The sequence below is a fragment of the Uranotaenia lowii genome, chromosome 3, assembly GCF_029784155.1.
Source record: "Uranotaenia lowii strain MFRU-FL chromosome 3, ASM2978415v1, whole genome shotgun sequence".
Lineage (NCBI taxonomy): Eukaryota > Metazoa > Arthropoda > Insecta > Diptera > Culicidae > Uranotaenia > Uranotaenia lowii.
Window position 1 is genome coordinate 149,240,212 of NC_073693.1, and position 26,595 is coordinate 149,266,806.

General features: G+C 35.4%; 2 protein-coding genes across 2 annotated transcripts in view; one reads left to right on the forward strand and one right to left on the reverse strand.

The window, feature by feature from the left end:
- LOC129752719 (sialin-like) overlaps nt 1-6,340 on the forward strand; it is a 15,077-nt gene extending 8,737 nt beyond the window's left edge. The window contains exons 4-5 of the mRNA XM_055748490.1: nt 5,136-5,682; nt 5,751-6,340. Of these exons, the coding sequence (XP_055604465.1) occupies nt 5,136-5,682; nt 5,751-6,340 (1,137 nt within the window). The remainder of the gene's footprint in view (nt 1-5,135; nt 5,683-5,750) is intronic.
- Nucleotides 6,341-22,606: 16,266 nt separating this feature from the next.
- Nucleotides 22,607-24,331, reverse strand: LOC129757281 (sialin-like). Its single transcript, XM_055754445.1, has 4 exons — nt 24,222-24,331; nt 23,870-24,161; nt 23,263-23,809; nt 22,607-23,200 (listed from the first exon to the last, which is right to left on the reverse strand). The coding sequence occupies exons 1-4, from the start codon at nt 24,251-24,253 to the stop codon at nt 22,677-22,679; spliced, it is 1,395 nt and encodes a 464-aa protein (XP_055610420.1). The 5' UTR covers nt 24,254-24,331; the 3' UTR covers nt 22,607-22,676.
- Between the last annotated feature and the right edge of the window lie 2,264 nt (nt 24,332-26,595).

Here is a 26,595-nt window from a genome sequence, read left to right on the forward strand (position 1 = left end):
TTTTTCGTCTCCATGGTCGAGGCGTCGCGAGCAAGCGTCGTAGGAGGTTAGTAACTATGACATAGCATACTGTTTAGTGAGAATATTTGGGCGCGCATTTCTCAACCAAGTATAATTTCAATGCATGTGGTGGCCATATGAAGCCTAGATGTGTTTTTTCTTCTTGATTCCTAGATCATTTGTACAGCACACAGTAAAGAATGACGCTTACATTTGATCCAGATTGATATTTTGCCGATCAAATCAAAACCATTTACACGATATGAAAAAAAAAACTTTAATTCGTGTTATTTAAAGAAGGAATTGTTGTCTGAATAATATGAATTTAGTACTGATGCGTATGAAATAATGGTATGACTCTTTGCGGACATTTGAAAAAAGAAAAATGGAAAGATTTGGTTTATAATCCAATTCGCTAGAAATATTTTTCGAACATGTACAAATGTGCTTCACAGAAGTTGTATCAAGCGCCTTTAATTTTATAGAACAACCACAAAATCCGTTGCAAATGAACAGACACATGAACTGAACAAGAACCTGTCCTTTAAAATAGATTATATAGGATTGATGTTCATTTAAAGGCCGAATGCAAAGAATTGCAAACGTTCAACATTTACAAAAAAATGTATGCATGGTTTCTTAATTTATAAATGGTTGGGCCCAAATACACAATCTGACTAAATAACTGACTTAATAAACTTAACTTTTTTTTTAAATCGTTCACCAAAAAACTGTTTACAGGTTCCCTGTTTGTTTACACAGAATTCAAGTACGTACTTAACATAAATGTTTGTTTTTGTTTAACAAATTTTGACTACATAGAAGAGACTTTAGATCCGATTGTTTGAGGTAAATTTTTTTTGTGATTGATTTTCCAGAAGCATAATTTTTTTGATAGCAGAAGCAGAATTTTTTTTTGATAAGTTTTTATTATGACCTAAAAGTGTTGAAAATAATATTAACTCCTGTCATCAAGTGGCAACACGCCTTTTAGCCATGAAACATATACCAATTTTTCTCTAAAATAGTCAGATAGGGTATCCCGAGTGTTAAATTTGAAGCGGATATTTAAAATTTTTAATTGTCGTGGTAAATTTCGAGGTAAATGTACATGAAAATTTCCAGAAAAAAGAATGAAATGATCGTAGCCTTAAAAGATTAGTTCTTTTTTATTTATTTAATTTTTCAAAACCTGTATTCCAATTAAATGTTATTGAATCTTGAAAATATCACATAATCTTAAACAGAATCGCAAATCACCTTCAACACTGTTTAGGAAAATTTTAAATCAGACAACAATATGGCAGGTATGTCTTTAAGGAAAAAATGAAAATAAAAATGCTTTAATACGGTTGAATAACAAAAAAATTAAACATAATTTTTCTCCTTTCAAAACCAAATTCAATTCCTTTGAACATTAACCCAATAAATAAAGTCTTCTTGATTTAATTTGCATTTTTTGCTCGAACAAAGAAAAAAAGGCGAAATTTTTTTTTGATCATGATTTTGATGAAAATATGGAAATAAAAAACCACTGCTTCCAAAGGCGAGGAAAGCGAAGCTGCTTGAAAATGGTTTGTAAAAAATCTTATCTAATGTTTTTATTTCTTCAGTTCTAAAAAAATATACCATCAAAAGCTACTCGGGAGCTAAAAGTGCTGCGCTAGGCAGAATATTGGGCAAAACTCCATAAATTGGCCTTTTAGCCATGAAACATATACCAATTTTTCTCTAAAATAGTCAGATAGGGTATCCCGAGTGTTAAATTTGAAGCGGATATTTAAAATTTTTAATTGTCGTGGTAAATTTCGAGGTAAATGTACATGAAAATTTCCAGAAAAAAGAATGAAATGATCGTAGCCTTAAAAGATTAGTTCTTTTTTATTTATTTAATTTTTCAAAACCTGTATTCCAATTAAATGTTATTGAATCTTGAAAATATCACATAATCTTAAACAGAATCGCAAATCACCTTCAACACTGTTTAGGAAAATTTTAAATCAGACAACAATATGGCAGGTATGTCTTTAAGGAAAAAATGAAAATAAAAATGCTTTAATACGGTTGAATAACAAAAAAATTAAACATAATTTTTCTCCTTTCAAAACCAAATTCAATTCCTTTGAACATTAACCCAATAAATAAAGTCTTCTTGATTTAATTTGCATTTTTTGCTCGAACAAAGAAAAAAAGGCGAAATTTTTTTTTGATCATGATTTTGATGAAAATATGGAAATAAAAAACCACTGCTTCCAAAGGCGAGGAAAGCGAAGCTGCTTGAAAATGGTTTGTAAAAAATCTTATCTAATGTTTTTATTTCTTCAGTTCTAAAAAAATATACCATCAAAAGCTACTCGGGAGCTAAAAGTGCTGCGCTAGGCAGAATATTGGGCAAAACTCCATAAATTGTCCCAATATTAAAAATTCTTCTTCCATAAAGTTTCATATGCAATGAATTCCAATAAATGATTTCGATTTAAACCTTAAAGTGAACTCGAGCAAAGCGGAGAAAATCAACTAAATGGTATACAATAATTAAAACATAGATATAATCACATATGTTATTTATGGAACAAGTTATAAAGAGTAGATTTTTTTTAAGCAAGAGGCTTGCCAAGTTTGATGGTAACGTTGCAACGCGTTGAGTGCTGAAAAAATCGAATTTGCAACGGGAAGCTGTTACCTGATTTCATTCGCCAATATTCAAAGCATCCGAATCAAAGAAAAGTAAACGAAAAGGATTCATGTCATATGCATGTAAAATTGATAGGAGAGAATTTTTTAATAATTTATGAAAAGACCCGTGGAATTGAGTTAAAATTCCTAGATTTGATTCCGATATAATTGAGCGGGACAATTCGAGCAAACGGAAAAGATGGATATGTTAAAAAACTAGGACATGTTCAAGAAAGCGATACGATTAACAACTCAAGACTTGATGTTGTTTTTAAGCCAAACAGCGAAAAAAAAAATTGACGCCAAGTTTAACATGGTAAGACGAAGTTTACCGGGTCTGCTAGTATATATATATATATATATATATATATATATATATATATATATATATATATATATATATATATATATATATATATATATATATATATATATATATATATATATATATATATATATATTTTTTTTTTTTTTTATTAGAGACGTTTTAACCAAATCTGGTATATTTGTTTGAATAATTCTGTTGTTCCTGTGTTATACCTTCATAAATGTTTGCTGGGTTGTATGGGAGCTCTCTTCTTCCCTTACTTTATCACCAATTCAAGGAGAAGTGAGTCTCCAATAAGCATATAACCTTTTCACGTATCTAAATGCCTTCCCATTTAAATTTGGTTCCAATGCGCTATTAAATCTTGAGTTATGCGAAAAATGGTAAAAGACACCCACCCCTCTCTCCCCTTCCTATCACCCCACTGGAAGGAGGCAGTAGTAGTGAAAAATATTCATAGAAAGAATTCTCGCAATCAAATACCCACCAAGCAAATATTGATTCCATTGGCAGGATAAGTTTTCATGTAATGTAAAAAATTGTATAGGAGTACCATCCTCGATTTCAAATTTTCCCACTGAAAGAAGGAAGGGGTCTGAAATAATCATTGAAACATTTCTTGAATTCCAATACCCTCCCATGTCAAATTTTCTTATCAACCTAGTGAAAAGAGGTAGGGGTACAAAATATTCATAAAAAAAATTCCTCATACCCCAATACCCTCCCATGCAAAATTTGGTTTAATTTGTTTCATCTGTTCTTGAGCTATGTAAGCATTTTTCTTTGAGAAACCCCTTCCTCCCAGCCAGTTAAAGGAAGGGGTTTCAAACCATAATAAAAACCTTCTCAGGCCTCAAAAATACTCACCTCACAAGTTTCAAGTAATCGGTTCAGTAGTTTTAGAGTCTATAGGGAACAGAAAGACAGACAGACAGACAGACAGACAGACAGAAAGACAGAAATCCATTTTCATACATAGACAGCAATTTTTGTTTACTAGAAACCAGCGAAATTTGGCAGGTTTTTATCTCGCTGTCTTTCCAGCAAAATTTCCAGCCATTTAAATTGCTGAAAACGATCAGCAAACTGAATTGCTGGAAACCAGTTATCTTAATTGATTAAAACCAGTTGTCTAAATTGCTAGAAATAAGCATTTTTTAAATAATCAACTGGAAATTTTGGGAATCTTATTTAGATTTTAAATTTTAATAACAATTTTAAACCAGGCAGTCCTATTAATATTAAAAAGTTCGTTTGTTTGTTTTTATTGAGCTACATTTATTCAAATTTTTAAAACCAAATAAAATTATAACTGCCAGTGGGTCTTTCGCCAAGTTTTGGACATCATGCTCCATCCGAAATAAAAATTAAATTATTAGTATCTTTAAGAAATACTTTTTCTCTTCAAAAAGTTTACCTTTAAAAATCAAAAACAAATTCGAATTTGATAGATCGATTGCTGGTTTTTCAAAAATGCATATGAAGTGCTGGAAAAATCAGCCAGACGGAGAATGTTTGCTAGGATGGCTGAACGTTTCCAGCAATATTTTTGCTGGAAATCGAGGCAGAATTTTACTGTATACAGATTAAATATTATACAATTATACAAAGAAAATGGATAATTTAAAATGTAAAATGAAAAATGTTTGTTAAAATATCTGATAATACTGTGTATATTTAGATAAAAATTTAACCTTTCAAATTTCAAACATCCTTGTCATCATTCTAATATATTGACGAACTGAGATTTTTGAGAGATTAAGTATGTTCTTTGGAAATGATAATCAAATTAACGAGAAAAAACTTTAATGTGGGTTTTGTAAATAGGTTCATTGAAAATGAGATACAGCAATGCAAAGTCAAAATTGAATGTGTTTTTTTGAAGTAGGATTTTTTCTGCCGAAAGATTCGATATAGTGGTCAAAACTTTATTAGACCCCAAAATATTTATGCATCGTTAAAAATATGTACTTTTGCCAAAACCAAAAATCAAAAAAACACACCTACATAATGAATCAACAAAATCGAGTCCAAACTAGTCAAATAAAATGTCTTGTAAAATTTCATAGCTTTTTTTAGTAATTCATTTTACTTCGTGATTCAGTTCAACCTTGTTTATTATCTTTTCTAGGTTTATGGCGTTGGCATAGCTGTGACTTCGTTACTTACCCTGCTGACTCCACTGGCCACAACTGCTGGCGCCTGGTGCCTTATTTTGGTTCGCGTGCTGGTAGGAATGTTCCAAGGCGTAACTTTTCCCTGCATGCATGCCGTTTGGTCCCGGTGGGCACCACCTCGAGAACGATCCAGAATGGTGATGTTTTCATTCGCCGGAATATTCGTTGGAACCATATTGGCTAACGTCCTGAGTGGTGTTTTGGCAAAGGTGCTGAACTGGCAGAGTATTTTTTATGTTTTCGGCAGTGTTGGCTGTATCTGGTACTTGGCTTTTCTATATTTGATTAGACAATCTCCGGAGGATGACAGATTCATTACCGTGGGTGAGAAGGAATTTATCCTGCAAAGCTTGGGTAGAGTCGAAGGTGTACCGGAAAATATAGTGCAGCCCTGGAAAGGAATATTCACATCGAAAGCTGTTTTTGCCCTGTGTACGGCTAACTTTTGCTCCAATTGGGGTTTCTACACAATGCTCACTCAACTTCCAACATTTCTTAGAGGTAGGATAGTTCGAATCAAAATATTTGTACATATTTGTTAATAGATATTAATTTTAAAATCTTTTTAGAAACGCTTCACTTCGGAGTTCAAACTAGTGGTATCATCTCAGCTCTTCCATATTTTGCTCTGGGAATAACACTGACAATCGCTGGATACCTTGCCGATTGGTTTCAGATCAAGGGAATCATGAACACTACTCAAGTGAGGAGGAATTTCAACTGCTTTGCATTCGCGCTCCAATGTGTATTCATGTTGGCCGGAGCTCTGATCATGCAGCCAATTCCGACGGTAATCTGTTTCATCCTCAACGTAGCTGTAGGAGCTTTTGCTTGGAGCGGTTTTGCCGTCAACCATCTGGATCTTTCTCCGAAGAGTGCCAGTGTTCTGTTTGGAATAACAAACACCGTCGGAACCTTTGCCGGAATCGGTACTCCGATTTTAACGGGATATTTAACGGCGAATCAACTGGAATCGGAATGGAAAATTGTGTTTTACATTGCCTCTGCGGTGTACGTGTTTGGATTCATCGTGTACTGGTGTTGGGGATCTGGTGAGCTGCAACCCTGGTCTATAGAGATGCAGGAAAAGCGAAGGGAAAATGAAAGAACGGGGAAATCAGTGAATGGTTATGACAATAAAATGATTATAGAAGATTGAAATTGCATTTTTTTTTATTCTACTGCACCATCATGTCATGCCTCTCATTAAAAGGTGTGAGCGTTTGAGCCAAAGCTGAACAAAGGTTCCAAAGGGAATTGGTATCGAATTTTCTCGAATGTGATCATGATAGTTACGAAATTTTCCTCAAATAGCCTTCAATGGACTTGAAGTTGCAAAAAGTTCCTTAAATAGCCTTTTTTGTGACATGTCAATCGCTTCCATTCAGTATAAAAGTTACAAATTGGTTCTCAAATAGTTTCCATGAACTTGAAGTTCCAAGAAGTTCATTAAATAGCCTTGAAGTCAGTGTTCCGAATATCACTCAATTCTCATGAGAGACACTGAAACGTTTTCAACAGCGAAAGCAAAACCTAAATTGTCGGTTACTTTATCTCCGCACGGGGCTAAGATTGTGTTCGACAGCGCTGCTCCGAGAATCAAAGAAATAAAATTTGAAAGAGAGACGTTTCTTCTCCAGTTGGAATTCTCAACTGAGTGAGGAGCTACCTGATTTTCAGTTTCTTTTTTCAGTCAATAACTTTTCTTGCTCACTCACTCACTCACTCACTCGTTTACTGATCGATGATCGAATGCTGTCTGCCTGATACATCTTGCTTTGTTGTTGCTGTTGTTGGGGAGGATTAAAATAGCCATTCAAACACGCAGGCAGTACATATGAACATATGTTTCTGCCGCTTTGCCAAAAAGTACGCAGGCAGTATGAACCGATGCAAGGCCGCCTTGATTGAGTTTGAGTGGGTGAGTGAGTGGATTTTCGAATTAGATCTTGTATCAGTAAGTGTCTCAATCACTTCTGATACACCAGGTAGTGAGCTTGAGAGATCGACTTAGATGCGAGTCCGCTCTCGCTTTTGAATCTTGTTTACATTGACTTCGCATTGTCGCTCTGCCGATTCTCTAGGGAACAACAGGCAGTAGCAATCGGCTTTGAATGTTTCCAACTAAAAACCTATCATGAGCGTTTCTTCCGAGTGATTTTCGGAAGACTGCTTGAAGTTCCAAAAAGTTCCTCAAATAGCCTTCTTGTGACATGTCAATCGCATCCATTCAAGCCTTCCATGGACTTGAAGCTCCAAAAAGTTCCTTGAATAGCCTTTTTGTGACATGACAATAGCATCCATTCAGTATAAAAGTTACAAATTCGGTCTCCAAAAGCCTTCCATAGACTTGAAGTTACAAGAAGTTCCTCAAATAACCTTTTTTGAGACATGTCCGCCATTTCATGAATATGAAATGTGAACGAACATCACAAAAGGGCATATAATCAATAAATCATTTTTGTAGCTTGAAATTGTTGAAATGTATAATTTATATTGCAATTTAAACTCAGAACAACTTAAAGCTATCTCGCAAAGGATTGTTTTTGAAAAGAGTAATTTTTTTCACTTTAAAAAATTTCGCCCATCTGTATCTACTCACCACAAATTTATCACACGTTAAAATTCAGTTGAAGCAATTCATGAATTATATATCTAGATAAACTCAAGAATTTGTATAATGTTATGCCCAAAAGTTATAAACATGGAATCCCATTTTTTCAACCGATATTATTTAAACGGATATTTGATTTATATGCCGTTTCGAAATGTTTCTGAGTAATAATCAACATGCGTCTTTGCTGCTGGTCGCTGGCTGCTCTTGCAGGTTTCCTAAGAAAGCTTTTTATCTCTTCGAATTTTAGCTGCTGGTAAGGCAATATCTTTTTTTTTATTAGTTGTTAACCCAGGTGGTAAATCCAATTTACGGATTGCATTCCAAGGCGCGGCGAGCCACCGCGTCTCCCCAGTTTGCTACTCTGGGTCCATGGGTGCAATTGGACGACTCATGATACAATACTGCTAACTTTTTTAAGGATGGTAGGTATTCATCACTGTTCATGAGTCGGGGCGGTCGAACATATTGTCGCCTCATTAACACTGATGAATACCATCGTCAAAAAAGTGAGCCCATTTTTGAAGCCTAATAACTTTTTTATCTTATCTCTTATCAAAATACAGTCTTGGGATGAAATATTTTTCATAGTTTGGGCTTTAAGAAAACCCAATTTTGAAAGAATTTGGCCGACGGGAATCAAAGTTAATGATGAAAAACTGGTTTTTCATGTTTCTCTCGAACAAAATGTCTCAAAATCTCATACAAACTTCAGGCTCGTTGAGCGACCACTTCCCGTTATCCGATCTGGCCCAAATTTGGCATGAAATCTTGTACTAGGACTAGGATCAATTTTGGCCGGCAGCGTATAACTTTTTCAAAAGTCGGTTCATTTGGGGCACTCTAAAAAGGATGTAGCCACCCTAAATAAAGATTTTACGAAGCATAAGTGGGAAAAACTAATCATAAATAACATGTCTAAAAAAAGTGTGCGCCGACCGATAGTTGATTCCAAAAATAAAGTAGAATTTTATTTAAAAAAAAAACGATAAACTATTTTTTTTCATGATTTTTCATAAAATTACCTCCATTTCCTACATAGAAAGAAATCCGATCAAACGAATGGTTTTCACGATACACACAATCGTAACTGTCCCATTTCTAAATGAACTAAGCTTTTCAACCTATCTAAATGTTTTTTAATGCTTATTTGCTATGTGTATTTTAGATCAATTGGGAGAATTTATGAAATTGAATCAAATAATGGACAACATGAAATTCACGAAATAGCATCTTAAAATGCTTCCAACTAGGATTACCCTGAATGAATTATGATCTGTGAGAGCTTTATTTAAAAATTATTGTTTTAACTAATCGCGGACTCCAACATCGGAAAATAGCTTCATAATTTATAGAAACTTTAAGGTAAACTCTTTAATCGCTCCATCGATTTAATGGAATGCCTGTAAAATCTTATCCTTTTGTTTGCATTTTACTGTGCAAATTTCATAATTCCGATGATAGTTTATCAACAAAAAAAAACATTTTTTTTACATTTTACAGAAGTATTGATAACAAAGGTCTACCAAATTCACTTTTTCCGAAACGCCTATAATTCAAGACCTGGTTACGGGTAATTTGGGGATGCCTTTGGTTTTTTTTCTATAAGATCTCATAATTTAGATGGAAGTTTGAACTTTTGAAACAAAATAGAAATCCATATAAAAATTTATTTATTTATTTATTGTTCACGGTCATCGATTACTCAATATCATACAGATACTAGTCAGTACTACGCTTAAAACTATCCTTACTTATATTAAAATCAAAATACACATACACTTGGTTGAACAATCTACAAGAGATATCAAATCTAATATATAAAGATGAGTTGGACTATATATGTTTGTTTGTATGCACCTTATACAAATCGACACCGCTTAACCGATCAGCCTGAAATTTGGTACAGAGATGTATTTGGACCAGGGTAAGGTTTTAGTGAAAGTTCTGAGCCCCTCCCACCTATAAAAAGGGACCCTCCCATATAACTTTCGTTTTAATTTCCACAAATCAAAAGTCATGGCACCCATTTGGTAGCCGATTTTCGTTTCCTTTGGCGGGTTGTTTTCACCATCACCATGGGCCGGGCGTAAGAAACGACTATCCAGAGCTCACGTGTACTGGAAAGCAAATCAAAGCTTGCTGAGCGTTAAAGATTTGAAAGGGGAAATTTTGGCGGGTGTTTTTTGTACCTTTTACTGCTGAAAGCACGTGGTACCGATAGATACGAGAATTTTGGATGCAATAATGAGCTAACATTTCGGATTGAACAATATAACTAACCTGTAAAGTATGTATTGACTTGAATTGTAGCGGTTTTCAAAGTACCCCGTTCGATTTTGGCAACACGCCCGTACATTTTATGTTGCCAAAATCGAATGTTGCCAAAATCGAACGGTTTTTTTTCTCAACTTTTTTTTCAGTTATTTTTACAAAATAGCTATTATTATTATCAAAAACGTTATCTTTAGTCAATTTCCGACCATTTGCAGTAATTTTTTATTTTATTTCATCATGTTTTTGATGCATTTTGAACTTTTCTTGTTTTGTTTAAAAAGTTTGTTTTCATTTGTCATATTTGCTGTTTTTGTCATTCTTCATCATTTTTTAGTTGTTTTTTGTCATTTTCATTCTTTTGTTTGAATTTGTTTTTTAACTTTTTGAATTTTTCATCTTTTTGTCATTTTTGAATGCTTTATAAAATTTTTTAAAAAAATTTGTTTTTATTGTTGCATTTTATCACCATTTCAGAACATAAAAATGTATTAATGGTGTTTTTCTAAATTAAATTGGTCCTGTTATAACAGAAACCAAAAGGTAAGGTTGTTTCTAAAAACCGTTCGATTTTGGCACATGTGCCAAAATCGGATGTTGCCAAAATCGAATGTTGCCAAAATCGAATGTTGCCAAAAACGAACGGGGTCTGTACTCCCTACCACTGCTGCAGGGCTTTGGAGTCTATAAGAATATACAGTATGTGAAGTATTTTTGCAATGATTTATCTTCATTATGAATTTGGATTGAGTGCTGAAAACATATTAAGTAATTTTCTTAAAATTAAGTTTTTTAGAACCAACCATTTTCGTTTTTTTAGAATTCCTCATAGAGAAAGATAAAATAATTAAATTCAGAGTTATAAGTTGAGAGCTGTGATTTCAACGCTTTGTAAGCCGTTGAGAAATCTAAATGGAGGACTCAAAATTTAACGTGCATTATCTGAAAAAACAAAATCCAACGCAAGAAACTTTATTTGAAATTAAGTATGAGGTTTTAATTTTTATACAATTCAATTTTATCGGTCAATCTATGACATTTGTATAAATGTTGATTATCAATATGTTCAATTTTACCATCCAATTATGCGAAAACTTAAACCGTTAAGTACTGCGAATTCAATCAAATTATTTCCAAGAATTTTCACTTTATCACACTTCACAATAATTAATGAGATTTTTTTTCCAAGAATGAAAAAATTAAAAAAAAATCTTTTGTTATAACATCATAAAATGGGCGATTTGGGTTCCGAGATAATTTCTTTTAGATCACTTCAAAAAACTATTAGTGGAACTTGGAACATTTAAGAAAAACTAATCATAAAACAGTGCGGAAAAAACAACGAAAAGTACACATCCATTTGAAAACATGCAAAATAAGTCTTCAACAAGTTTAAAAAACCAAACACAAACACATACAGGATCTCAATGAAACTTAATGTTTCCTCGAAGAGATTCCTTTTACTTAATTCTAAGCGTACATCTTTCGAGTATATGATGGCTAGCATATCACAAATGCTTAAACCACTTAACCACAAAAGTTTACTGTGTATGCCGTGACTGGGATTCGAACTCATGGCCGTTGGCTTGGAAGACTTGAAGGCCACGTGCTGCGGCAAGTTTCGGAAGCCTTCTTAGAATTTTTTGGACAAATAAAACTTGAATATAGCATACGGGGGAGCATTTGGCATATAGCATCCGAGGAGATCATCTCCAGAAGAGATTTCATTAGATGGGGGATGGGAAAGATAAACATATAGTTTTATCATTTGAAGAAAAAAAAAATAAGAAGGCCAAACTATTCAAGCTTCCTTTAAAAAAGGGTGGGTATAAAATGTTTTTCGTGATGAAATAAAAAAGCCTTCATGGTAAATTATTTTTAATTTCTATGAATACAAACGTCATAACTATAAGTGTTTCAAAAATATGAAAAAGGGAAACACATTAAATATTCTCATTCAAAACTTGGAAAACACTAACAAAACTTTCAAAGCTTACATACATGGCACAAGATTTGTAAAATTTACTCATAATAAATATATAAAACATATTGAATACAAAGCTACCAAAATTTCGTAAAGTCAAACGACTCATTTTGATTTATATTATATGCAAACCCGAGCAAGGCCGCCCAAGTAACAATTTTAGCTTTATTATGGTCAGCAAAATATCGTTTGGACTATCGCATTAATCTTCATAAAAAGCTAAAGCGCATTCTATAACATCACCTGGACTCTAATAAAGCCAAAATCAGGCTATTTGGCCCTACCCTAGAAACGTCATCAAGACGTATCATTGTTGGTCATCAATGTTGGTCAGCAAAGCTTTTAAAAAGCTATTATAAAACATGTTAGAAATTTTTGTTTCTTTCGGTTCTGTCAGTTCTCGGAGTTTTTTTTCCAGCAACCATAATGGTTGATGAATGATGATTGCATTATTCAGATATGATCTGGTAAAATTAATAGCTAAAAAACCAATGTTTTAATCATATATTGAGCGTCTTTTCTACTGCCAGTCAATATTTTAGGTAAAATGTATATGAAATAGTAGGGTAAATGATCTTGAGCGGAACTAATTGGCTCAATTCGACGCAACTCTTAACAGTTGATCAAGCGGTATGGCTATGGGTTATATCCGAACAAATTTTTTTTCAGTTCAGCGGATAGATCTTGGTTTCTGCTTTCTAATGATGATTTTTAAAATATTTTAGAGTAAATCCTAATAACTTTAGAGCTGTTTTACTGAAGTAAGAATTCTGATCTTGAGCGGAACCACGCTGATCTTGAGCGGAACTAAAATATGATCTTGAGCGGAACCATTTTCTGCTGTCGACATCTTTAATAGCTCTTATTCCTAATCCTTGCGTAACTGTGAAAACTTTAATTAAATTTTATCTTTGAAGATTTTAAAGTTCAAAAATTAATGTTTTTACGATAAAAAAAAGAAACTTAGCGTTCAAAAGTTGTTCTCAAAATAGCCGTTCAAATTTATTTCTTGCTTAGAAAAGTTTAATTTTCACTTTGATTCACTTTATCCTATTTTGAAAGAATCGATTCTGTAAACTCAAATTTTATTTTTTTTATCTCAAAAATTAATTTCGTAAGTAAATTTGATTTATTATTTGAATGTGCGTGTTTAGGTTCATATTGCCCCGAACAACTTTTGAAGGTAACAACTAAGTCAGTAATACAAAAGTTGTTTTTTTGCAAAAAAAACTGTACATTGCTCTAAATCAATGTTTTTGTGAAGAAAATCTGTTTTTTTTTCAGGATTTCTTATTCCCTTAATTCTTTTAATTTCATTGAAAATTCATGATAACTTGGTTCATTTTTATATTTTAGTTGGGAAAAATCAGTTTACGTTGAAAATCTTTTCTTACTTCTCTAATTCAAAGTAAGAAATCTAAATTATATAGTGTCCAAAAAAATTATTATCATGAAAATCCATTCGAAATTCGAAAATTCTGTGAAGTCTGTAAATATTTAAAAATTTTGTGTTCTGTGACGCAGATGCTGTGATAAAAGTTTTCTCAAAATTCTGTGAAATAACGGATTTTCTGTGATTTCGGGAATCTTTGCTCTAAGTAACTCATTCATAGAATGAAGTTTATAATAAAATCTTGTTTCTAATTAATCACGATAAAATTTATTTAAATCAAAAATCTATGGAAACATTTATTATTTAGCTCAATTGATAGAACAATTATTTCTCAAACCGATTTCGAGTTCGAGCTCAAGTGTAAAATCAAACACAAGGGGATTGGATAGGTTTTCAATACCAGGCCACCAATTGAATCGTGGAGTATTATTAAATAGCTAACCCGGTGTGTTTTGCTACACTTTGTAAAACTGAAGGAACGTGCGTAGAAAACAATTTGAATTTTTGTTGATTAGGTAGTATATCGTTTTCAATTGGAATTTGAACATCTAAAACAACCTCTTTAAATGAAAGCTACTTCCTAAAGTACGAATAGATTGATTCTTATTCTGAAGTAATGACTTAACTTTATGAGCTTCATTAGTTCTCGAATTATGCCAAAAAATATGTATGAAAGCCTTCCTCCTCCTTCCCGTCGTCCCTCTGAAAGAAAGAATCAAAAACACATTTCTTGTTCCTCCAAAAATGAAACTTTTTGTGCGCTGTGACACAAATTAATTAATTTTTGTTCTATTCGAACTTAATTTTACATCTTTTGTTTTCCTAAAATAATAAGAGATATATAAAGGTACTGCATACATTCAGGGGTAAAACCGCGTGTGAGACATTAAGTATAAGGCAGCGCACCTAGCGGTTTTTTTCGGAAGCTAGTAGTTCCGCTCAAGATCAAAGATGGTTCCACTCAAGAACATATTTTACTTTTAAAAACTACGCGATTAATTGATATTTTAATGGGAAACTTGTTACAAAAACCCGAATAATGCTTTTTTATGAGTTTTTCTACCATTTTAGTGATTTAGAAAACAGTTTTTAACGGTCAAGGGTGACATAAATTGACGTAGATTGATGAAAATTGCAGCAGAAATGCGTATATTTTTAAATCTTCAAATAACATTATTTAAGTCAATAAATTTTAGCAAAAATGTTAATTTTTGTAGGAAAAGATCTTGAAAAAGTGTTTTTTCAACATTTTGATAAGATTCATAAACAATCGTTGCCTAGATCTTAGGAAAAGTAAATGGTTCCGCTCAAGATCAGATTTCGACTAGTTCCGCTCAAGATCATTAACCCTATCTTAAAATAAATGCGCCTCGTCAAATCTGATGGTCAATCATGATGGAATTGATGGAAAAAGGCCTGAAAAAAATATTTTCCAATGCTTGCATTGTGAATCCATCAACATGGCGTCATTTTGTGCCCTTCGATTTTGCAACCAACATGGCGTGAGTCAATTCATAGTTTTATTATGGTTTAATGATGACCCCAAAAAAAGCTACGATTTGACGTTTCTCTCGCAAGCCAACCAATTACACGCTAAGGTTGAGTTCCTCATTTCTGAGTTGTTAATCATTAGTACAGTAAATGAGGACAGACTTTTTGAATGAAAAGGGATTGGTTTTGAATGACCCGTGGAACAAATCATGAGTTGAAGTCAAATTTCGTTATCTGACGCCATCTTGAAATCCAAGATGGCGGCTTCCGCTGAACTTTAAAATGGTTTAAATGACTTGAAATCGCATGAAACCCCAACAAAATGGGTATCGGGTGAAAGGGCTAAACGAGTAGAAGTTGAATTTCGCTATCAGACGCCATCTTGAAATCCAAGATGGAGGCATCCGCTCAACTTTTAATGCTCAATGCTGACAAAAAGTCGCATTAAACCACCACTATACGGGTATTGAATGAAAAGGCTAAGCTAGAAGATGTCGATTTTTTTTCCGGCGCCATCTTGGAATCCACTACTGCATTAAAACTACTATTTTAAGACAATTTAGATCATTTTAAATCACTTTTATTATTTTTTCATTATGTTTCTAATGCATTTAGAACTTTTCTTGTTTTGTTTATAGTTTTTGATTTTTTTGCCATTTATGTAATTCTATTATTCCTATCATGCTATTATGTCTAAATTGTATTGGCCTTATTCTAGCGAAAACTATAAGGTTATGTTGTTTCTGTTAATCGTCTGATTTAGGCACATGTGCCAAATTCGATGTTGCCAAAATCGAATGTTGCCAAAAACGAACGGGGTCTGTATTGTGGTGGTTTTTGTGGGATTTTCAGTGACTTACAGATTTTCAGAGAAACGCGAAAAGAGATATTTGACTTCTATCATTTAGCCTTAGCACCCAATACAATATATTTGAGAGTTTCATGCTATTTTCATTCATTTACAGTATTTTTAAGTTCAGCTGAAGCCACCATCTTTAATTTCAAGATAGCGTCAGAATGCAAAAATAAACTTTTTATAGCTTATCCCAATTGACAAACACCCATATTTTGGAGGTTTCATGCGATATTCAATGATTTAGAGCATTTTTAAAGTTTTAGAAAGCTGCCATCTTGGATTTCAAGATGGCGTAAGATAGCAATATTCGACTTCTACTCGTTAAGCCCTTTCACCCACTACCAATTTGGGTTTCATGTCATTTTAAGTCATTCACTACATTTTAAAGTTTAGCGGAAGTCGCCATCTTGGATTTCAAGATGGCGTCTGATAGCGAAATTCAACTTCTACCGGTTGATTTCTTTCAACTTATACCCCTATAATATAGGTTTTATGCGATTTTCAGTCATTTACAGTATTTTCAAGTTGAGTGGTAGCCGCCATCTTGGATTTAAGATGGCGACGGGCAACGAAATTTGACTTCTACTCGTTTATTACTTTCACCTAATAACCATATTGTGAAGGTTTCACGATATTTCCAGTAATTTACAGCTTTTAAAATAAAAGCGGAAGCCGCCATCTTGAATTAATGATGGCGTCAAGCAACAATTTTTTTCCTACTATTTGGGCCCTTTCACTCAATACTCATATTGTGAAGATACTTTCGGTGATTTCAAGTTTTCAAAGATGTATTTTTTTAATTTTAACTCAAAACCAACAAGCATAACTTACCAAAAATGTGTAAAAATGGGAGTTCCAATTCAAATATGTGCTATCTAATCTGAGCGTGTCCTGTTTTGACATCTTGATCGAGAACTGTCACTAAGTTTTATGGCGGTTTAATGCACTGAGTGCTATTATAGAACATGCAATAGAAAGCTTGGAGCAAACTTCTAAGTTTGTGTTTTATTATAGTTTTAAAAGAGTATTCATAACTCTTTCAAAATAACTAAAACAGTATGTTTAATAAAAGTTTTATTAGCGTTTTCAAAACCATCTGAAAACATATGGTCGAAAACAAATTATAAGCATTCTGCATGACCATAATAAAACCGCCATAAAACGAAAAAATGCCATAATTAAACCATAATAAAACTTCCTAATGCTAGTTGGCTTAATCTGTGTTACTTGGGCGGGTAAATCAGCTAGTGTGTTATAAAAATCATTTCTTCCATAATTGCTTAATCTTAGCGGCTCGAAATTTCTTAGGAAACAAGATGGGACATGATACGGTATCATTTCGATGAGACTGGCTCTATCTATATTCCCGGATATGACGTCGAATATATTGTATTGGATATTGTATTCCAAACCGCTGCAAACGAGTGAGCAGTATAATGCTTTGAGAGTGGTAATGTCACTGAATCCTTTGGTGTTCCTTACCAGAAATCCCAGCACAGTTTTTGCTTTGGCCACGGTTACAGCTAAATCACGCTAAATGCTCCGTGAATGTCAGAGATTTATCCATAATTACACCAAGATCCCTAATAGACTCAACTTTTTCAAGAGATACGCTAACAGCTGTGAACAGATGGGAAATCTCAACCCTGCTTCTGCTGTCCAACTGGCAGCAGCTGTAGGACAGCTCAACGAGAGGAAGGTGGACCCATCGTCTGATCCCGCACATCGGGAGCTGGATCGGAAGAAGGCACGGTGACTTCTATATGACGCAATTCCTGACTGGTCATGGATGCTTCATGAAGTACCACAACCGGTTTGGACATGTGGCTTCGCCATATTGCCCACATTGTGGTGATGAAGAGGAGACACCCGAACATGTGGTGTTTGTCTGTCCGAGGTTTGCGGCGGTACGTACTTCCATATTTGCCGCCTGTGGGCCTGACACGACAGCAGATAACGTTGTACAGAGGATGTGTGCGGATTCCAACACTTGGCATGCGGTCAGCGATGGGTTCACCCGGATCATGACTGCCCTGCAGAGGAGCTGGAACCAACGGCAGTCCGCGAACGGTGTAGGATGACTCCATCGGCGGGGAGCATCTGAGTAGTGTGCGTCCGATCCCCTGATCGAAGCTACAAAGATAAGGCATCATCTTCTGCGTAGCGGAGGTCAGGGGTGCGCCGCGAACGTGCGTAGGATACCCCAATGTCGGGGGGTATCCGAGTTGTGCCGCTTCCCAAGAGGGAAACTGCGGGGATAAGACTTTACCTTCCTCGTAGCGGATCTCGAGGGAAGAGGGTTAACCACTGTCGGGGGATACCCACGGGTAGAGAGGCTCTCGACGCTGGGCGAGCCTCTCGAGTCGGTGTAGGATGTCGTCACCGTCGGGAAACATCCGTGTCGTAGCGTTCCAAGTCCCGAATGTGTGCCGTGACAGGCGCGAGTCTAGGATAAGCTGCTCTCGATTTGGCACACAACGTGCAGGAAAATCCGCGGGCCAAAAATCCTAGGGTTGCCAACCAAGGGGGATAAAGAAGACCGGACAACGGTCGGAGTAGGCTGACCCCATCGACGGGGGGCTGTCGAGAAAAGTGCGTCCGACCCCACGGTTTGAAGTTACAAAGATAAGACAATACCTTCTGCGCAGCGGATGCCGTGGGTGCGCCGCGTTCGTGCGTAGGATGCACCACCTTCGGGGAGTATCCGAGTGGAGCGGTTCTCAACGACAGAAGCTGCGAGGAAAAGACATGACCTTCTTCGCAGTGGAAATTGTTGGGAAAGGGTTATCCCACGTTCGGGGAATACCCACGGATAGAGTGGCTCTCGACGCCTGGCGAGCCATTCGAGTCGGTGTAGGATGACGTCTTCGTCGGGAATCATCCGATCCGTTGCGTTAAGTCCCGCGCGTGTGCCGTGACAGGCGCGAGTCTAGGATAAGCTGCTCTCGATCTGGCACACGACGGGCAAGGTGGCAAACTTCGAACCCTGAAGATAAGGGGTCGGGCTTCGAGTCGTTAGAGGAGAGGTCAGGCCTCAAACCTTCAGGCGGAGAGGTTTGTGTGGAGTCTTTATGATAAGAGGTCGGGTCCCGAGTCGTAAGAGGAGGGATCAGGCCCCTTACCAACAAGAGGAGGGGTACAAGTGGTCACCTCGAGTCATTACGAGGAGAGGTCAGATTTCAAGTCGTTAGAGGAGAGATCGAGCCTTGAATCGTGCAGAAGAGAGGTAAACCTCGAGTCGATGCGAGGAAGGGTCGGATCTCAAGTCGTTAGAGGAGAGATCAGGCCTCAAGTCGCGAAGAGGAGAGGTTTGTGTGGGATTCTCGAGTTATTGCGAGGAGATGTCGGTTCTCAAGTCGTTAGAGGAGAGTTCAGGCGTCGAGTCGTAAGAGTGAGAGGTTTTGCTGAAAATGGTCTCGTTAATGAGTATTGCCTTGGAGCGCATTAGCGCGAATAGACCTCCCACTATTGAAGCATAGTGTACTAAACAGTTCGAGGTGGGAACCAGGTCTGCGGCCCCAGGTGGAGTTTAGGGAGTAGGGAATATACACGGAGTATATCATGAGTCTTCCCATTGTACCCATGGACCCAGAGTAGCAAACTGGGGGGACGCGGTGGCTCGCCGTGCCTTGGAATGCAATCCGTAAACCGGGATTTACCACCTGTGGTTACCAACTAAAAAAAAACCCTGGTTCTGGTGAACGTAAGAATCTTACATTTTTTTAGGTTGACTTCCATCGCATTCACTTGGCACCAGAGCATTAGATTATCGAGATCTCGCTGAAGAAGCAAACAGTCTGAGTAATGCGTAATTGAGCGGTACATTTTCAGATCGTCTGCATAAACACTAATTCAGAACCAATTAATTGACAAAGCTCGTTCATGAATAGGTTAAACAGGAGAGGACCTAGATGGCTACCTTGGGGGACCCCAGAAGGAACAGTGAAATGTTGGGATTTGATGTGGCCCTGTCTGACGACAGCAATTCTGCCTCGAGCCATTTAACCAGCCAAGTTGGGAAACCCATTCTATCAAGTTTATCGATTAAGAGGTTGTGGGGAAGGAAATGTGTTGACTTAAATGCCACACAATGCATAGTGGGGATTTTCGATCACAAAAGTACCTTTTCCATTGACGATCGGCTAAACTGTATGGGAGAGTGGGGAATCATTGGCCACTTTTTTTCTTTGTTCTACAACTTTTTTATTATAAAACATAAAATGAAATTAAAAAATGGAATGGTTTTCTACATTTTTAAGGTATCATTTTGAATTTTTTTTAAATTTTTAATAAGTTTAGAAACATTTAAGTATAGGAAAAAATCTGAACCAATACACAAAAATACAAAAAAAAAAGTTTCGTACCAGATATCAGATCAAAAAAACAATCTATCAAGCATAAGTGAGTTAAAGAATATAAACTCTTGAACTCGATCAACAAAAATAAAATCAAGATCAAAGAAAATCAGTTTTTAAATTTACGTTCAAATATTACTGAAAATCCATATTCATAAAGCAAAATTCAGAATATTGATATAAATTAACAATAAAATTCAGAATTAAATTCAACTGTTTGGATTACAGTTTCTTATCTTACGATCATAAACTAAAATTTTAAATGATTTGTAATTGTTTTGAATTTTTATTCCAAATACTCAAAATAGATTTGCCTTCATTCGAAGTTTCAAATGCTAAGAGAAAAGTAATCCAAAAACATGACAGTTTTAATTCTTTTTTTTTTAATTTCCTAATTTATAGTACAATTTGCCAATCCCTAACTGAAAATTGAAAAAAGATAAGCATGACATAAATTTTAAAGACATTTTAAAACATTATATTGATTAGAAAAGTGTTGCTGAAAAATGAGATGAATAGTGACTTTTCCTGAATTGTTAAATATTTGTCAAACTCAACTCTGTCAATTCACAATAAGATTCAATTAGTGTATTTAGTACAAAGTCCGAAAAAACGACATTTGAAATAATGAAAAAAAAAAATAAAAAATTATGGTTATTTTCATTATTCTTTAAATGTTCTTGTTTTGTCCAATTCATTTTTTAATTTATCTATTCTGACGATCATGCTTCAGAAAACTTCAATGTATTTAAATACAGAGGTAAACACAAATCGAAAAAAACTCAGTTTATGACGACTCCAGCAAAAAAGATCCAATTTTTGTTCAAATCAATGTTCAGCAATTTTAAAAAACGTGATCAGATAAGAGTTTTTGTAGGAATGATGGCTAAACTGAATTGAAACTTAATAGATTAAGCGTTCTTAAGTTACCGGAAGAAAATAAGTTCGCTTACCAAAAGTTAGCATAACTTTTTTGTATATCTTATATATAAAAATGGAGGCGTTTTCTTTGTGATAACATCACGTATGAATGGTCGGTCGGAATGAAGTGAAATTTGGTATCCGAGGGTTTTTTGGGTCAGAGATGGTTTGTATAATACTTTCAAGAATCTCACTTTTTATGAAAGGGGGGTCCCCATACAAAATTATCTCTTCACATCTTATATATAAAAACTAGCTGACCCGGTAAACTTCGTTTTACCTTCTAAAGTATAAATCGTAATAAATGTTTAATTTCATCTACACGTCCTTAACTGCACTGTGCTCGCCAATAGATTCTTATGGAAATCGTAACAAATAAAGTTTAATTTGTATTGGGACCCCCTATCATAAAAAGTGAGATTCTTGAAAGTATTATACAAACCATCTCTGACCCAAAAAACCCTCGGATACCAAATTTCACTTCATTCCGACCGACCATTCATACGTGATGTTATCACAAAGAAAACGCCTCCATTTTTATATGGTCGGGATTCAACCAGGCCGAACTGAACGCCATCAGCAGTTTTTCGAGTCACTTAAGTATATTGTTCAAATATTTTCAATTCTAGATGAATTTCATAAAACTTAACGACAAGAATCAATAGTTTACAATCCAAGAAACACATCCCAATGAATTATTTCAATTTTTTTGGTCTCGCATAAGAATTACATGAGTTATAAATAACGCATTTTAAAATTTTTCTGATGGCGTTCAGGTCGGTCTGGTCGAAGCCAGGCCATATATAAGAAGATGTGAAGAGATAATTTTGTATGGGGACCCCCTTTCATAAAAAATGAGATTCTTGAAACTATTATACAAACCATCTCTGACCCAAAAAACCCTCGGATACCAAATTTCACTTCATTCCGACCGACCATTCATACGTGATGTTATCACAAAGAAAACGCCTCCATTTTTATATATAAGATGGAGGCGTTTTCTTTGTGATAACATCACGTATGAATGGTCGGTCGGAATGAAGTGAAATTTGGTATCCGAGGGTTTTTTGGGTCAGAGATGGTTTGTATAATACTTTCAAGAATCTCACTTTTTATGATAGGGGGTCCCAATACAAATTAAACTTTATTTGTTACGATTTCCATAAGAATCTATTGGCGAGCACAGTGCAGTTAAGGACGTGTAGATGAAATTAAACATTTATTACGATTTATACTTTAGAAGGTAAAACGAAGTTTACCGGGTCAGCTAGTTGAACTATAAATCTGGATTTTTTTCTGACACAAGGGTATCCACACTAAAATATAAAAAAAAATCTCAATAATACAGGCTCAACAAAGTTTGCCGGGTCAGCTAGTTCACTATAAAAATAAACGAAATAAAAACGCACTGGGTCAACTTCATTACATGAATATGTTTAGTCGATATAAATCATTGGAATGATTTGGTTTTCGAGACAGTGCTGAGCCGGAAAAGTATAAATCATCATGGGGGACTCATCAGTATGTTCAACGGACATAAATTCATCTAAATTAACCTTTATTACCGAAAATTTCAATTTAACAGTCTTAAGACTATTATTCCAAATTCAATACACTACGGAATCTAAAGCCCAAGGTTGCCTCTCTGCAGATGCCCAGAAAAAGTACACAAACGTTCCCAGAGCATACAGCCCTACAGTATTGTAAAACACTATGCGCCATTCTTCGGCACTTTGATTGGGAGTCAGATAGCCAACTGCTACAGGACTTATAATTCCAGCAATGGCCGCCACACAATTGGCAATCCCCATCATCACACCGGCACTTTTCAGTGATAAATCCAAGGGGTTCACCAAGTATCCGCTCCAAGCGAATGCGCCCATCGCCACCGAAAGTGTAATACAGCAAATGATTCCGGCAGGGTTTTGAATGCTTGCCCCTACTAGCATAGCAATCATTTGAACAATGAATGCTCCGCAAGTGACAAGTTTCCGGACGTTGGTCACCGATAGATATCCTTTGTTGGTCAGGAAGTCACCCACATATCCAGAAATAGGCAACGCAATCGCCATTGCTACAAACGGATAAGCCGAATAATTTCCAGCCTGTTGAATATCGTAGTCCAGAACAGCTGAAAAATTAGAACGATCAGTGTGATTCAAACGATATAACTAACTTATGGCCGTAATATACTTTTCAGAAATGTTGGCAGTCCAGCCAGTATCGTGTAGTATCCCCAATCTTCAACGAAACCGGCTAAACAGATTGCAAGGAATGGTTTAGAAGTCAAAATGCTGACCCATGGTTGTTTATCCGGTGACTTATCGTTTTCTTTTGTTCCTAAAGAGGTCATGATATAGATTTTTTCCGTTTCGCTGATTCTTTTATCTTTATCAGGTGATTTTCTTATGAAAAGTGTCCAAGCCATAATCCAGACGCTTGCCAATGAGCCGAAGAAATAAAAAATAAACTGCCAGCCAAAATGCTCAGCAATGAATCCACTTGCCGGGAAAACAAATATGGTCCCAATCAAAGACCCTGTGAAGGCAAACGTTACGACCCTTGTACGTTCACTAGGAGGTACCCAATTGGCCCAAATGTGACCAGTACTTGGAAACCCCAAACCTTGAAGCATACCTTGAACTACTCGTACTGCAATCAACCAACCGACTCCCGTTTGTGCCGCAAACGGAATGAATAACGTAAGAATTCCTGATCCTCCTGTTCCGATGCCAAAAATCTAAAATTGAAAACAAATTGTTAGCCAAAATTATAAGCCAAATAGCACAACCAAACGTACAATTGTTCCGCCAAATTTATCAGCTAGACGACCACCCAAAATCTGCGTCAAAGCATACCCGTAGAAGAAGGCACTCAATATATGGCCCTGAGTTTTAGCATCCCAATCGAAAGCTTCAATCCGCGGAATGTTTTGCCCGGATCGCATTCTTTCAATGTTGGTCATGGCAACGATGGCTACGCTCAAATTTACTCGAAGAGTGCAGGTGTTGAAGAATCCAAGTGCTACCATGAAGACCAACTGGAAACGCCGCCGCTTCCAGAACATCCATGCCGGGGCTTGGATTCCATCGCTGGAAGTAAAACCTGATTAGTTTGGGTTTGTCACGACGACAAAAAAAGCCGAAACTTACGTTAACTCTCTATTGTTGTCAGGATCTTCCATAATAAATTCATGATAGCAAATTTGATTTGACAACAGAAGGTTTTCCAAGGCAAATGTGATTGCTTAAAGTTGAATGGCTAACAAATGCCGTTTTAAGGATTTCCATTTCGATTGGAATATTGGAATTGGAACAGATAAAATTTTTTTCCCAGACATTGCATGAAGTTGTTTGATAAGCGCATTATTTCTAGCATTATATTCAAGCGAATGCCTTGCCGGAATTTGACAAAATTTAAGGGTTGCTGAAAAAACTATTTCATTGTTGATTATTGTACGATCGAGCTTTGATCGAGCTCTGTACGTCTCAGTGGTCGAGTGGTTAGCGTGGTAAGACGGTAATCGCTGGTCCACTGATGGCATGGGCTCGATTCCCATCTCGGTACTGGGTGCTAAATGTTAATCTTAAGTTGTCCACGTCATTTATTCAGTCTGTAAAGCCTAATTCGGCTAAGACGGTGTATGTCTTTTTTTTTTAAACCCCACCATATTCATTTTGATAGATTAGACCAAAAAACTGACCTGAGAACAATTTCAGCTCAATCGGACTTGATTTAGGGATACCTCAGAGTGCTCTCAGTTTCATTTTTTTTTTACCCTTAAAAATCATCAAAAGAGGGACCAAAGAAAATCGGAATAATCGAAATTTAAATTTTGATGCCAAATTAATAAAAATTGCATACATATAACGTCAAAATCTGGTAGAGGAGAGTGGGGTAACGGACGCCACTCTAAATATCTCAGCTGTATGTGGAGATAAAAATCTCAATCCAACTGTCATCGTCGTCGCTTTGCATGAGCATGTTTTTCAATATGTTGTTGACTTATGTACGTAGCATATGCTTCTTATATTTAAATAGCCTATAAAAATGCTCGTACATAATTAAACAAGAACCCGCAAATTGCATCCGTGGAAGACCTAAAGTACCGTAAACTGGGGGAACTTTGATCACTTTTTTCATTCATTTTTGAATATTTTTCAATGGGTTGATTTTTCGTAATACCTTAAAATTTTAAAACACTTACTGCAGTAAGGAGTATAAAGCATGATAATTGATTGCAGTAAATTCAAACGACATTGGTGGTTATAATGAAATGTTTGTTACAAAACCAGATTTCTAGTTTTGGGGTAACTTTGATCACAATGGTTTTTACGTATCTCAACATCTTCAAAATTATTGTTATGGTGCCATTTAGCACAGAAGGCATAAACATTAATTACAGTAATTTTTGTCAGGACTAAACTGATTTTTTCAACGTTTTTTTTCCAAAATCATTTATAAACAAAAGATGGACAATTTTGCTGCATACATCTAGGGGTAAAAGTTATAATCATTTCTCAATTCTTTTTTACCTAAAAAACAAATGAAATTTTGCCATCATGCAATTCTGTAGGTCCTCACACTGTTCTTTTTTTTCTTCAAATTGAACCATTTTATAGGGTTTTAGCCATTTTTAATATAGGAGCTTTCTCAAGGGAAATTACCGTATTTTTTTGATATCCAAAAATTATCACTAAATGACCATAAAAATAACACTTGGACTAAACTTAAACAAAGAAAAAAAGTTGAAATTTCACATAAAACAAACCCATTTGCTCCTTAATGCTTAAATTTGATCAGGAGAGATGTTTGTTTGTGAGCCTTCGAAAAACCAGATATTTTAAGCTTTTAAAATTACATTTTAAGTAATATCAAAAATCTTCTAATAAAAACCAAATTTTGCTTCTTTGTAACTCAATTTATAGGCTTTCAAACGTAGTAAACAGTTTTCAGATATTTTAACTTTCTGCTTAGTTAATGATGATTATCTGCTGAAATTTCATGTTGGTCAAAGTTACCCCGCTGATCAAAGTTCCCCCAGTTTACGGTACGTAACAAAAATATGCTCACATGCTTATGATCTTAGTTTTGTCATGTTTTTTTTCACGAGGACAAGGAATTTTTAATTAAACATCAATAAGTCACACAAACGCATCCAATTTGCAAATCATAGCTTGTGAGAAATCGTGAGCCACATTTTGTGGGGTATCTTGGGTCACCTATATTTTGGTGTTTTTATACACATACACAAAATATGTTATTACTATCTGTTAAGTTTTCTTATGCCAAATGAAGAGTTATGAAAAATGTTATGTTCATCTTTTCTAATGCGATAGAGACGAACATATATCCTATATAAGGAATTTTGCCGAAACGTTCGCGAGCCAGGTTTTAGGAACTATTCGCACAACTCTCTTTTTTATTTCTTCATCTTAAAGTGCTTTTCAGTTTTGCGTCATTCGCACCGCAGAGTCTTTCTCGGTAGAGAATGGCATCTCTGATGTATTTAATAAATAAAAAATG